At 39.0% G+C, this 14,750-nt stretch overlaps 2 protein-coding genes across 3 annotated transcripts in view; one reads left to right on the top strand and one right to left on the bottom strand.

Moving 5' to 3' along the window:
* LOC137407224 (E3 ubiquitin-protein ligase HERC2-like) overlaps positions 1 to 6,195 on the top strand; it is a 97,972-nt gene extending 91,777 nt beyond the window's left edge. Inside the window, 7 exon segments of the mRNA XM_068093830.1 lie at positions 253 to 375; positions 776 to 938; positions 1,940 to 2,087; positions 2,231 to 2,401; positions 3,413 to 3,554; positions 4,116 to 4,275; positions 5,262 to 6,195. Coding sequence (XP_067949931.1) covers positions 253 to 375; positions 776 to 938; positions 1,940 to 2,087; positions 2,231 to 2,401; positions 3,413 to 3,554; positions 4,116 to 4,275; positions 5,262 to 5,319 — 965 coding nt within the window. The 3' untranslated portion in view covers positions 5,320 to 6,195.
* A 255-nt stretch (positions 6,196 to 6,450) lies between these two features.
* On the bottom strand, positions 6,451 to 14,625 carry LOC137405803 (ankyrin repeat domain-containing protein 10-like). 2 transcript variants are annotated; one of them, XM_068092210.1, is made up of 6 exons: positions 14,209 to 14,625; positions 13,942 to 14,091; positions 13,574 to 13,665; positions 12,306 to 12,504; positions 7,577 to 7,934; positions 6,451 to 7,322 (listed from the first exon to the last, which is right to left on the bottom strand). In XM_068092210.1, exons 1-6 carry the CDS (start codon positions 14,407 to 14,409, stop codon positions 7,165 to 7,167), a joined length of 1,158 nt encoding a protein of 385 aa, XP_067948311.1. In that variant the 5' UTR covers positions 14,410 to 14,625; the 3' UTR covers positions 6,451 to 7,164. The 2 variants fall into 2 exon arrangements, with proteins under 2 accessions (XP_067948311.1, XP_067948312.1); XM_068092211.1 differs by having other exon boundaries at positions 7,182 to 7,408.
* Between the last annotated feature and the right edge of the window lie 125 nt (positions 14,626 to 14,750).

Raw genomic sequence — 14,750 nt, 5'->3', positions numbered from 1 at the left:
TCTACTGCACATGTGGGATGAAAAGGGGTTGGTTCTGTCGGTGGAGAGTATCGGACAGTTGGTTTCATTAGTGCCTCTCCACAACAGCCAGGATTATAGTTGCTCGTATGGCTGTAGTAACGCACATAAATATTTCATAGACTGGCAAACTAGCCAAATCAAAGACCTTTGTACATTTATTCTTGTGTATTAATGTTGTAAGTGTATTAGCTAGTTCTGGCCTCTTAATGGCCTTATATCTTTTAATTGCAGGTATTGCGGTACGAACAGGTAGTCCCCTGTCTCTTGCTTTAGCTGAGCCTGTCTGGAGGCAGCTGGTCGGAATAGATCACCAAACATCTGACATCAGCGAGGTGGACAAGAGCTTTTTGCCAGGTAGCTTTCTGCCTTTTAATATCACTACAAAATCTTTAATTCAATTCATATTGTTTGCACTCTATATAGTTTTCATGAGTTGATAGCAAGGGGTTGGTTTTAAGGTATGACATACTTCCTATAGTCGTGTATATAACAAAACAACTAAAAAAATTGTGTAGCTACGGGGCACACTAGACATTAGTATAACACTGTCGTTAGCTAAACTTAGCTTTAGACTTGCATCGTTGTTATACACATAATATGTTCTGTTTTGTAGTTCTCCTAAATGGGTTTAGTAAAAACATCAGTCTAGTGAAAAATATTACTTTATTTTATTATGGAAATACATTCTGCATATATGAATTATTGTCCAATACAATCCTATTGGAAAGAGTGTTTCCTGTTTCATGGTTCCCAGGCTTAAAAAGCATTAAGGATATGCCTGATGAAACGCTGTCATCAGCAGAGCTAGGCTTCAGCACGAGCAGTGTGACAGGGCAGGTGGTCCAACTGAGTCACAAGCATAGTAAGATAACTCCTGAGAACAAGCGGGAGTATGTTAGCCTCGCCCTCAAGTACCGGTAAACACTCGTTCATATCTTTCTCTCAGTTTCAAGTTCTCTGTTTAAATTGTGCTCGAGTTAGATGATAAGGGAGTGTTTATTGTCTTGTATTCTCTCCACTGACCCTGCTGTATCAGCTTCACTTAATCCGAGGTGTCAACTAGGTCAATCCCAGGTATTGTAACCTTGCTTATACTCAGTTTAAGGTCTATAGTTTAAAGTATCACATGCTAAAAGACATGCAATTCTGGAACAAAGTCGTTCAGGAGAGAGTTTGGTGAAAAAAACTTCAATTGAAAATTCAAATATTTCACAACACAACCGCCGTTTATGTGAGTTGCTCAATTTCCTGTGAGTTGCTAAAACATGTTTTACCCAATGCAGTTTCTGCCTTTTTGACGCATCAAACTGTATTGCAGCAAATGGTTGTCAAAAATTGTTATTTCTTAACGCTCAGCTAACACATCTGCCCAGTGGGGAAGGAAATGGCACCTACAAAATATATTTTATGCAGCTGTAGGGAAATGAAGGTCGCTTGCAATGCCGTGGCACTCGTATGTGACAGGATCAAAAAAAGCTCTCTTCTACATGTATTTATGCCAAAAAAATATTCCGCTGTAATTCTCTTACAGCCCTATTTTCCTTGCGGTTTTTTTGTTGGAACCTGTACAGAAGTGGCTCAACAGCTATAATGCAAAGTTGTAGTGCCAAGTGTCCAAGTTTTCTCATATACAGAGATATATTATGTTCATTATTATATGATTACATAATATAATAATGAATATATAGAGCATTGTAGCACAAGGGATATCTTAAAAGTGCCGAGTTTGCAAGAGTGTCCATAAGTATGAATTATCACACTTATGGGCATACTTGTGTCCATAAGTGTGACAAGTATCTCATCATCTAGATGATAGGATTACGGCATGAGTCTTGTTCAACTCATCACATTGATAAGCGTTTACAAATCCTTGACACGTGAATGGCTGTTGAGGTGACGATGCATTCGTTCTATTTAGGCTACACGAATGTGATGAACAGATATCATGGGTGAGGGAGGGTATGGCCAAAGTGATACCCGTTCCCTTGCTGTCTTTATTTACTGGCTCAGAACTTGAGGTTATGGCCTGTGGAAGTCCAGACATCCCCCTTGCTCTGCTTCAGTCGGTATGTCATGACATCACTGCAATTTTTTGTCATCCTGGTATTATCTTTTTGTCTTCACCTGTACTCTGAGCAGTCTGGTTGAATAACATTGTTATGGGCATTATCTTTGCCTCTCCAGCTCGCTCGGCATGTTTGGTTTACAGGTGGCGACTTACAAAGGAGTTGATCCAAACGCACCACTCATTTCCTGGTTCTGGCAAGTAATGGAAGAATTTAGTAATGTGGAGCGAAGTTTGTTCCTAAGATTTGTTTGGGGGAGAACTCGGCTCCCTCGTACTGTAGCTGACTTTAGAGGACGAGACTTCGTTCTCCAGGTAACTATTAATTTTGTGACAAATTCAGTGAAAGTGACTTCAGGCTATAGTACAACTAACACTTTACGTCTCCAGACAAAATTCTGTTTGGTTGCTTGGTTTTTTTCCATACATATTTGCTATTATTGTCCGCTGGTGTGGGGTCTGGTCAGCAACTGACATAACATGCTCTACACTAACACAACTTCTTAAATGTGCTTTATTTTTCTTTTATTTCTCTTAAAACAAATAAAACTGTTAACCTTTCTTCAGAATGCTAGTAGAGGCAGCCTAAATTTTTAAAGTGAAACCACTCAATAACAAGCTACTGTTTCAAAAAGTCACACTGAGAACTTGCAGTAAGGCGCCACAACTCTCAATTTTTATCTAGTCAAGGACCTATTCATTGTGTCAAACAGCAACCTGATAATCTTATAATCTTTTGTAATCTATGTTAGCATTATTATTGCAAGAGGTTTTGAATCTGTGTCCATTAATTTGTTGTCACTCGCAGTAGCAATCATTAAGAAAGGTATTAATTGTAGCTTTTCCATTTAGCTTTTTATAAATGAAACCATTCCAATGGATATTGAAGAACATAATAACATAGTGTACTAAACCAGCACATACTGGTCTGTAGAATTTAAATATAATGGTTACACCACTTCCTGTCAGATGCTTGACTTCTCAGTTTTTATTTGATGGAAATACAGAAACAAAACCATCCTTCACACATTTCGTAAGTTTTCATATATAGTTGCTCCGTTTGAGTTGGTTGCTTCTGCTGAGTTGTGGGACTCGGCGGGTTCACTACCAACTGAACGGGCACGCTAGAGGCTACCCCCAAACAATTATTCACGTAGCACACCCTGCAAGATCCTGGACTAAGTAGCAGTAATGCAAACAGGTTGAAAAATTTTCGAGTATCCCTTATAAGAGCTCGTGTTAGAATCGAAGCGTTGCTGCTATGGTTTTTTAAGATTGTATTGAGAGTTCCAGTCAATCACGCTAAATTTACTTTTGTGTGTGTAGGTGTTGGACAAGTACAGTCCACCTGACAAGTTCCTACCTGAAAGCTACACCTGCTTCTTCCTGCTCAAAATGCCCAGATATACATCTATCGATATTCTCAGGGACAAACTGAAATATGCGATTCACTTCTGCAAAAGCATAGGTAGGCATTTCCCTTTCTTTTCTCTAGTAGTTTCTTTATAGTTTCTTTCTAGTAAATCTCTTCGCTTCCTCTTAGTTGGCGTATGATTTTTTTAACACTGACACCATGTCGGTGTTAAAGAAATCATACACCATAATTTCTTTGTTAAAGAAATCAGACAGCTTCTTAAGGCCGACAGCGTACTTCTTGTATATAATAAGTATTAATAAAATCGAAAAATAAGTCAAATTATTTTAGACTCAGCGTACTATTTGTGAGAAAGTTCTCTCTCCGAAGTGCCGCCGACGAAAAACAGTATTTTACGAGGTTCTCATTATTCAAATCAAATTTGAAAATTTTCACCAACTTGACGCTTTATGTTATGTAAAATTTCTTCTGGGATGCGAAGCAAAAGCTTTACATAAAATCATAAAATCTTTACATTTGATGGAACTTAGGTTATAGAAGCATCTACTGTACTTCAATTGGTCATCTATGCCTAGCACAGAACTGCGCCTTCTTTTATCGCACACTCTGTATATGAACACATAAGCATACTCTCCAACGGTGATGCTTTCACAGACACCGACGAATATGCCAGGATCGCTCTTAGCAGCCATGATGATGATGATGACGACGACGATGATAGTGATGATGATAATGATACAGAGAATGACAGCGAGAATGAGTTGAACACAATGAGTGGAGGGGCGGAAGATGAGGATGATAATCATTCTTACGAGTAACTATTACTGATTTTCTCATTGTATTCTTTTACTTCTCCTTAGTTCCTGTTGCTGCTACCATCTTCTCCTTAGTTTCTGTTGCTGCTACCATCTTCTCCTTAGTTCCTGTTGCTGCTACCATCTTCTCCATTTAAATTTTTTTTTCATCGTGGTTCCTCTCTTTCATCACAGTAAAATTTTACACATGCTTTCACCATTAATGCAATGCATACTGTTTTCCTGTTATTGAGCTAAGAGTACAGCAACCCCTCATTAATCGCGGTTAAATGATGTCATCATTGACTGCAAAAGGTGACAACTACAAAGTAGCTAAACTCCCACCACCTTTTTTATACTTTCCTTATATGCATAGGTTAGATCAGACTTAGTCTGTAAGATGTGAATTAGTTTATGTAAAACATAGTTAATAATTAATAATAATAATTAATAATTATAGTTATCTGAAAGTGATCATCTAAAACTGGCTGGCTTATTTATGTCGACACTAAGTGAATTGCTGTGACGAAATCATAAAATAAAATAATTTGGGCCTAACCTTCACCAAACAACAAGCTCATCTAGTAATGTTTGTTTCCTGACTCTAATGTTGGATTTAAAAGGCTCCGAGTCTAATAGTTCACTTAGACACTCTGATAAAATTACTATTATTGGTTTTACAACTAGCAGGAAGTGAATGTAGCATTTTGGCATCAAAACTACTGCAGTAAGTCTACTGACCTTTGAAATTTTGAGATCAAGCACTCCCCAAGGGCGGAAAATATCTGTACAGAATTGTGAGGCAAAAATTGGACAGATTAATTTATTATGTATTTAGTCAACTGACAACTGAGTCAAAGAGCAGCATTAGTTATAACTTAACTTTTGATTTATAACTACCTAAATGAATAGGGTAGATATATTTCTATTATGACCAACTGGAATAATGTCTATGATGCACCTTGCGTAGTCTGCAGCTAACAGCTTCCATGCTTCCTTTTAGCAGTACCTACAGCAACAACGATAGCTACCCTATCATCATCGATGAACTTACAGATCCTTGATACCGACTTGTGCCCTCAAGTTTGACTAAGGAAGTTTTGGATCTTAAGCTAGCAAGGTTACCCACCCACAATAGACAAGGATGCATATCGTTATACAATAAAGCTATTCGACTTGCGTTAGTCTGGATTCTACCTCTAGCTTTGCCCAGCCTGCTGACTGAACATTCCTAGCTCTTGGCTATGACAAGACAAGCTGTTGCTTTTATGTGTGCTCATCATTGCTACAAGTATTTCATCCCTGGCTCTATGTTCATTTTGAGTTCTTGTATTGTTGTAAATATTATTTATTTGTCGTCCATCCGTAGTCCATCTGCGAGTATCCATTGAACAACGTAAGGCTCTGCCAATGATGCTATTTGTGAATGCAATATGATACCGACCTGCAATTTATGGCTATCTTGTTTGGGAGACTAACCTTATCAGCGTGTCCGGGCTATGACATCATAGTTGCCAGTGAGTCAATCCGATTGACTGACAATTTTGACAACAGTGTTGTAAATCTATCTGTTTGTTGGGTGGAGTGATACGACTCATAAGAGCATTAAATTAATGTTTGTATAAAATTAGTATCCACCCAGTCGATATTGTGATGTGCTTTTTGTGATGTGCTTTCCTGTACATGTCATGTGCTGCCAGTTCACTGCTTACAAATAACCAGGCCTATTCCCAAAATATTCATCAAGTAGTCCTGTACAACCAGAGATGCTGCACTAGTTCGAGTATTGCCAACCAGCTAGGAGTCTATTGTTCCTTTGCTTGTGAATGTTCTAGAATATTCTCATGGCTTCATGGGGAAGATAGTAGCTTGCCCCAGAGTTCACTATCAGAGTGTAACTTTGTGGAGGTTTGGCATGGGGTGTACACATTAAAACACAGTTCAGCCTGTCAAATATTATATACGCTAAAATATATTTAAGAAATTTAGGCACGAATTAATACACATACGACAAATTGCCAGCATACTTTTTACATTAATCTGTTAGGTTTTTCGTTTCCCCATCTCACACTTTTAGTAAATACATTAGTTTTAAAATAAGCAGAAAAAAGATGCATAGGTATGAATAAAATGATTCAAAACAGTATGTAATCTGCATGTGACAAAACAACTGGTGCAGAAATTACTCATTTTAATGCCAAGTAGAGACAACATAAGTTTGTTTTCACTCATCAATGACTGCAAGGGTAAAAGTGATCACTCGCATACAAGTACTGTATTATCATCTTACGTGTTTTTATCTGTCGTGAGAGAATGAAGAATTATATCAACTAATCCCTTGACAACAGGCATTGCATGCAGGTTATTGTTCCACCTGTTGCAATGACCACTAATTTATAACTTTTTGCAGGGTCATGACTAGTTTATTGGTTCAAAAACAGAAACAATGAAGTATTAGAAATAGCATCATAGAAATACTATCTGTGACATGAAACTACAAGTTTTGCTTAAGTTCATAATATTATATAAACTAATTTCATAATAACACAATAAAATCTTATGTACAATAGCATGACAATGCGATAGATTAAAAATAGTTCTTATTACGGTGAAAGTCAAGAAACTTTTGAGACAGTCTAGTACTAGAGTTCAGCACGAATGAAATTTACATTAGAGAGACTACTTTAGGTGTAAAATTTGATCAAAGAGAGAAAAATAATTATAAGAGATCTATTGGACTATAATATGACTTCAGCTTGCACCCAAAATAGAAAAGGTACATCTAATATTTCGTTGTGAGATCTGTCAATTACGTAGGATATCAAAAAGAAACTATATGGACTATTTACATGTCATGGTCTAACTAGCCGAAAAACTAAAATTCGGGGGATGTAGGCCAATTGAAGTCATCACGCTCCGTGATAATCTCTCAGCATGCTCTCATACATAAGACTATCATAACCTTGCTGCGCTATAACACACCGAAAGTGCTCATCTACAGAGGTTGAGTGCGTTTGCTGGAGAGAACATGGCTGGTGAGGTCGAGACATCATAACAGGAAGAGCCTCTGCAATCAGATGATAACTTTTACTCATCCAAATTAGTGTCGACTCGCAAGATAGCTGATGAAGGGATGAGCATTTAGCCTGAGCTCTACAAACCAACAGGTCATCTAAAGACAAGGAGCGTTTTTGTACCGCAGGCTACTGCTGCAGACAAAATAATCTACATCGCAGCGGTTTCGAACTGGCACAGAGAAACTGGTCTTATCCTTGACTGTCACATCCATGACAGACGGCGACTCTGTCGCGCATAACTGACCTGGAAAGGCTTCTATTTCTGGACGTCGAGCGCGTTTCCAGTCATCCAAATCTTCGTCAAGCACCTCTCGCCCTCTTTTTCTGCCAGCAACTGTCGCCCTGTTTAAAGAAACATCTTGAGACATTGTCACATCTTTGTGTAGACCATTGATGCAAGAGAAACCATTGGTTCCATTTGGAAAACCATCTCCGTGTCCATTGCCGAAAGAGAATCCATTTTGCATGGAGTTTCCATTTGCTATGCCGTTACTGAAATGGTCTCCTTGGCTATCCATCGGGCAGTCCATATCCATCCCCTGGTCATCCCTTGTTAAGCAGTTAGAGTCAATAGAGTGGGGGAGACAACCACCATTCAGACCCTACAAGTCGTAAAACGAAAGATAGGGTTTTAGCTGAAGACACGTAAAGTACAGTACATACTGCAAGCATTCCGTCATATGAATAAAAACAGCTTGCTAGCCTATGCCTTCTATTTGCTAAGATCTGCACGAGATTTAAGATTTCGGTACAAATTTAGCTAATGACATCTTCGACAAAATCAGTTCTATCAATAAATCATGACGGGAAAAGCTCCCATTGAATCCTAAAGAAACTACTATAACTGCTATCTTTACAGCTGCGTGTTAAACAGGGAGATATTGCTTAAACTGAAGGTTCATTCAAAACAATTTGTGGGTAAAAGCTGATCAAAACTTGCGCAACAATTAGTCAAAAATTCAGATTGCTCATGCTCAGTTTTCAGTTACTTATTCCACTACAATAGTCAATAAGAAGAGACTTATTCCACTACAATAGCCAATAAGAAGAGACTTATTCCACTACAATGGCCAATAAGAAGAGTTTTATTCCACTACAATAGCCAATAAGAAGATACTTATTCCACTACAATGGCCAATAAGAAGAGACTTATTCCATTACAATGGCCAATAAGATGAGACTTATTCCACTAAAATGGCCAATAAGAAGAGTTTTATTCCACTACAATGGCCAATAAGAAGAGACTTCACCGAGTCAGGGTGGCATCTGTTAATCATGAGCGATCGAGTGGTTTCACTTGGATTGACCACTTTGTTTATCGCTGACACGATACTTGGCCTCTCCTTCCAAAGCTTACTAAAGGTGGACTGACAGCTCCAAAATTATCGTAGCATATCACATCACAAATAGAGGTTTCTATGATAGTTGTTTTGCGTAACTTGGAATAAATACTACTTGTTAATAACATCCAATCCGCGTTCCAAGTAATTGTGACAGCTATATAGGGATAGTTCAGACAGGCTGGGCAATTAACAGTCAGCGGAATGTAGAGGAAGTTGACAAATTTCCTTATCATTGTCTCCCAAAAAAGGCCAAATGGGATATGATCTTTAGCATAATAGGAACCATGTCCGTCTGTCTGAAGCCATGCAGAGGTTCGGAAAAAAGATCGTTTTCAATGGCATTCGAACTAGTAACTTTTGACTTGGTAGACCAACCCTACCACCTGCACCAATCGACCACCTTGGTGTATTTAGGAACAGGGTCCATGTACACTATCACACAGATCTACACTTAACTGTGTGATGGATCGCGACGATTAGCTGCTATGACATTTTTTGCGATGAGCGTTCAACATAATCGTAAAAGATAACAGAAGGACTTGCGCGATATCAGAAATGCAAAATTGTGTTTTTACAGTTAATCGCTCGTAATGTGTACAGCTTATCGTGACGTCAAAACAGCTAATCGTTGCGGTCTATCGCCATACTAAACGTTGATTTGAGTGATATTCGGGCCTTAACTATGCAGTTAGCTATTAAACTTGGCGATCTTTCACGTACACAGGATGGCCACGGGACTAGTGATAGTTCGTCTTAGCAGAAACAAGAGTTGAAACACTATTGAAGTCAAACCTGGCCTTTCATATGTCAAATCAAACAGAGTAATAGAAAACATAGCAGCGTCTCTTTATCGAGTATGAAAGAAATATTGCAGCAAGTAAAACCCGTAATAGCGCTGTAGGCATAAGGTATTGCATCATCTATGTCTGAGCAGAAGTTAAACTAGATACTGTTGCAATAAATTAGAAAGGGAACACTGCCATTCATTCACTAAAAAGTTTTTAAGGATTCAAGGAATAAATTAATCATTGAAATGGCCTACCTAGCAGATCTCGGGCAGAGCTGCTAACCAGGAAAACCTCGACGCAAGCTGCCAGGGTTTTGAAGCATTAGAACTGCACCTCTGCAGTGCATTAGTTTTGCAACGCAGTACAATTTACTACTACTGCGCCCCTACTGTTAATTGCCTCTGCCATCTACTGCGCATTAACTTCCATAATCTAGTAATTTATGCATATTGCGAGTGTGTATTCTTCAAAACTTGAAGCTATATATGTACTGCAAACGCGCATTATTGTGAAATTGATCGTGTATAACAACCGACACTGCTGGCTTTTCAAGCATATGTATGTCATTGCACAAAATTTTCTGATGCTATATTTAGAGAGCTCCTCAACTTGCATTTGAACTCACTTATTTCAGAATAGGGAATCAGGCATCAACACTACTCCAATGAAATTACAGTTTAAGTATTATATTATCATCTATATTATATAGTAAAACCACAATAGATTCCCATTTCAACCAGTTTCCACATTCGTACTAGTACTCAAGTAGCATTCACACCTTGCAATTGTGTTCTGGTTGTGTCAAGGTCAACTCAACACTTGATTCTGTGATATGTTTTCACAAAAAATGTGCTGAGCGTGTATATACAATGTAATGCAAAAATTGCTATTGCATCTAGCACTGCAAAATGCAAACTAACAACACTCCCACTGCATCAGCACTGCACATTGTGCAGTAGGTAATACTTCCACTGCACCAATACTGTTTACTGCGGGGTAGGAAAAGTATGCAAACTGCACGGCTGTTACAAGTTTACAACTGCTTCTGCAGCTATATAGATATACAAACAAAGATTTACTGCAATTGTAATTGCATTTTACATCTAGGCATCAGTCGCTATGTCTATGTTTCCATGATGTGGTTAACACCCCCCCCCCCCCAAGGTTGTGTCATCCGCCAGTTGGAAACGCGAAAAACCCGCAAGTCAAAACGAGTTTAGTTACGCATTTTTGTCGAATGTTTTATATTTTCAAAAGATGGAACTGGCACTCGCAAATGAAAATAAAATGCTACGCACGATATTCCATTTTAAACGTTTTCCACACTTCAGCCGTTCCTATTTTGAAAGCGTGCTACTACGCGAAACAGGAGTGTGCCGCTATGACCTTCTGACCTCTGGCGTAGACTTCCTTATCTTTTTGAAAAAGCGTCGTGTTAATCCCCAACATGTGATTGTTTATTGTAACACTTATCGCGCAGTAACCCAATGTGCACACAACTCCAAATCTGCATCATTCGCACAATAGAAACATAGTGAGTACTTATCAATGCGCAGTTATGAGTTGTCGGTAATGGTGACATCCCTACAAGACGCTACTAAATACTAAGCAAGCCTCGAGAACAACATAGCTAATTTTTAACATCGTTTACAAATAGGATATAGGCAGTTTGAGGCACCTAAAACAATAAAATTGTCAGAAGCTATGTTTAGCAAACTCATAAACTTGCGATCCAGATATAGATAAACCAGATCCAGATATAGAGTTATGTAGAACAAATCGGGGCTTTTCAAGTTTTAAAGCATATGGCAATGAGGCCGATGTTTCAACTCATTAGTAAAAACAACCATTGCAAGTGGTAAGCAATATCTTTCAAACATTGTATTGTGTTTGACAAAAAACCGAGGGATGAAAAGCAAAAAACAGGGTATAATTGAGTGCGCCTGGACATTCAATTCTCCAAGCTATCAACCACATCATCAGCAAGCTACACACCTGTTACAGTACTTTTCGGACTATAAACCGCACCCCTATTATTATAAGCCGCATCTGCTTTATTTTCCAAAAAAAGCGATAATAAAACAATACATAGGCCGCACCTTTGTATAGGCATCAGAACTCAGGACGGTGCTTTTTACGCGGCAGCAACTTTGCTGTTTAAAACGGAACAGTGCCTAACGCCACTGTTTCGTATTAACTGACGCTTTGGAACCTAGTGTCTAACGGAACAGTAACGTTAGGCATTGTTTCGCATTTTCTTTCACCGCTAGAGGCGCGCTAACCGGAGATTCTGGTTAATGCGCCCTAGCGGTGAAAGAAAAGCCACAGAATAGCCGCACCCTTATATAAGCCGCATGGCTCAAATCGTCAGAAAAAAGTAGTGGCTAATAGTCCGAAAAGTACGGTAATTAGTCTCATTACTACACAAACAGACAGCAACCAGCAAACATCGAGGGCTACGCTATGTATTCCGATTAAATGCATTTCAACTATTTTTGTCCTAAATCTTAAATGACATAATGCGTTGTATACCGACAATTTCAATTTTTGTCAAAATTATTATTGAACCCAGCCATGCCGACGCACCGAAAGAGCTCGTAAGGTGTAATAACTATATGTTAAATTTTTCTGCAATGCTCATGAGTGGTGCAGATGATAGAGTGCCCAGCTGCTATAGTGAAAGGCCCAAGTTCAAATACCATGCAATGCAATCTTGTTTCTCTCAACCTCCAGTCGACGCTTGAGACAGACGGACAAACAGACGGCGCTTATAGCAAAATGACTCTCACTCTGTAGAATACAAAATTTTAAGCAGTTTTTGATGACTGGAAGTAATACACACCTGAGCCATGACTGCCCTATCAGGACACTGCCCTGGGAGAACTGTCTGTGAGTGTACTACAGGAAAAACCATCTCAGCTATCGCTCCTTGCTCTTTCAGCAGCTGCTGGTCAGCAACTCTCTTGAGGTAAAGGGTACAATCTGGGAATCCACACTGAGCTGCCAGATTGTATGGCGTAAGCCCGACATTGTTCTTAGCGCTGCAACAACGGTATCCGTATGTCAACATGTTATATGTACATTTCTTATACAAAGGATGTGTGAACAAGATGGAGTGAGTCAATTGCGAGGATGGGCTTCACCGCCGAAGAGCATGCGGTAAATATTCAATTAGCGTGTAGCTACACGGTTGTCAGCAATATTACACGTAAATTGCGAGCAGTCAAGAGTGACGGGCGTTCAGTGATTCACTAATGAACTGAAAACTCTCAGCAACCGGAGGAAATAAGTTACTCACCAATGATTTCTATAAATAAATGATAACTTGGATACACCAGAGTTCAGCAGGCCTATGTGAAGCCTTTGTCCATGACTTCGATGATCTAGGTTTGTATATTTTAATTTCTTAGCAGAAAAGGTGATTAAAGTGCATGTGCCCAGTTCCAACTTTAATGTTGGATAGATGCCGCTCCTCTATTGGTCACTGAGGTCGATTTTGACACTTTTCATTTACTGCATAGTTTGACCAGATCCTGGCCTTGGTTTAACTCATTTAAGACTGAGGCCCTTAATGCAGAGCCTGCATTAAGTCTTAGCTTTCTCAACTGACTCGTTGCTGATTCGTGACTGAGGATGACTACAAGAGATAACTATTAACTTTGTCTTTTCAGTTTCATATTACTCAAACTGCGAAAGATGTTCAGAATAAGTCGAAACCAGAAGGTGGGATATACCAGTGTCTCCGCGATCTATCCTACACACAGTGCTTTAGAGCTTAAAAGCTACAGGTGAAATTATACTCTTAAGCAAAAACGTCTGCTAACTATTTTCAATACATGTATAATTGGTAGAAGGACTGTTGCAACATATGTTAGCATCTTCACACTGATCTAGTGATCATAATTGCAATTATGATCGTTAGGCAACTCCATAGCCATCAATATAAAAAACATTCCTCCAGTAGCTTTTGAGCTAATGCATTACAGAGAGGGCATTTAATTATTAACTGAAGTTATCCATCATTAAATGACATAATATTCCTTTTCATCTAGGGAGCTGGATAATTCATTGTACCCAATCCTGCCACACTACACAAAGAAGATAACTTACTTTAAATCTGCTCGTCGTTCAGCTAACAAGGATACGCATTCCATGCTTCCAGTTCGAGCAGCTTTATGCACAGCAGTCTCTCCTAAATAGTCCTGCAAATGGGAGACAATATTACAAAAACAAGATATATTGATTATTATTGACTAAAAGACTCCAGAAAGGAGAGCAGTAGAGGTTACGCCTGAATGTGACAAGGAAGTTCTGCTAGCACGGGCGCTGTTTAGGCGTATGGTTCATATTCATGAAGTATATGGATACGCTTGACAGCCCATTAACTAGCTTGTTAATAATCACTACTTATTGGTTCACCACACTAAGCGAAATCACTGATAGAAATCTCACAAGTACACAACTACGAGCAAACTTACAACTTTCGAAATGTCAGACCCAGAATTGAGAAGCCAGGCAAGACACTGCGGATGACCGGCGTATGCAGCTAAATGGACAGGTGTCTGTTGATATCTTGATGACATCGGCTCTGAAGAGAGCGATTGGATTATTCTTCTCAAGCATGCCAGCTGTTAGCAAATGAAGAACTGACTCATGAGATGGGGAAAATATAAATAACTATGAATTTAGTATCTTATCGAATGTGAGTAACACATGCAAATAAATTTAGGTAGTCAAATCCCTACTTTTCCAAAATAAGCAGCCCAGTGCGCTGGAGTCCATCCATAAAACTCATCTTCCTGTAGTAAATTCTGTTGCCCAGATACTACTAAGAGCGATACGCTTTCAATATCTCCTTCTCGACATGCTTTATGCATAGGATAGCGGTTTTTAAGTATTTCTTCTGATGCTCTGCTCCACTGTTTGGTCCCATTGTTACTATCCATTGCTCTGCTGGAGGTTTAGTAAACAACCGCACTATTTGTACACTAATATCAATCGGTACTGCTGTCAACACAACGTAGGTGCTTGTTCCAGATACAAAATATATGGCAGTAACGTTTTACTAAAACTACTATGACGAATCGAGTTCAACTGTTATGGAGAAGCAGCTTGAAAAATTCCGTGAGTCCCAAAATACACTTCCTCGCTCAAGCCCTGTATCGGCGGGAACTCCAATAAAGCCGTGCGTGCGTATTCTTTGTTTACTACGCTGACGTCAAAGAGTTAGCTTCAGAGTAGCGTTATTCAGTGAATAAGGAATCTATCCGATTGCAAACGAGAACCC

Source organism: Watersipora subatra, chromosome 10 (assembly GCF_963576615.1).
Source record: "Watersipora subatra chromosome 10, tzWatSuba1.1, whole genome shotgun sequence".
NCBI classification, from domain to species: Eukaryota; Metazoa; Bryozoa; class Gymnolaemata; order Cheilostomatida; family Watersiporidae; genus Watersipora; species Watersipora subatra.
This window is presented reverse-complemented; position numbering and strand designations above follow the sequence as displayed.

Excerpts from the sequence above, each read along its gene's own strand:
- LOC137405803 (XM_068092210.1), bottom strand. The coding sequence starts at position 14,409 with ATGGATAGTAACAATGGGACCAAACAGTGGAGCAGAGCATCAGAAGAA. Across the intron at positions 14,092-14,208 it reads GGGCTGCTTATTTTGGAAAA|CTGGCATGCTTGAGAAGAAT; the intron begins GTAGGGATTTGA and ends ATTTGCTAACAG. Across the intron at positions 7,323-7,576 it reads AGAAATAGAAGCCTTTCCAG|AGGCTCTTCCTGTTATGATG; the intron begins GTCAGTTATGCG and ends ATCTGATTGCAG.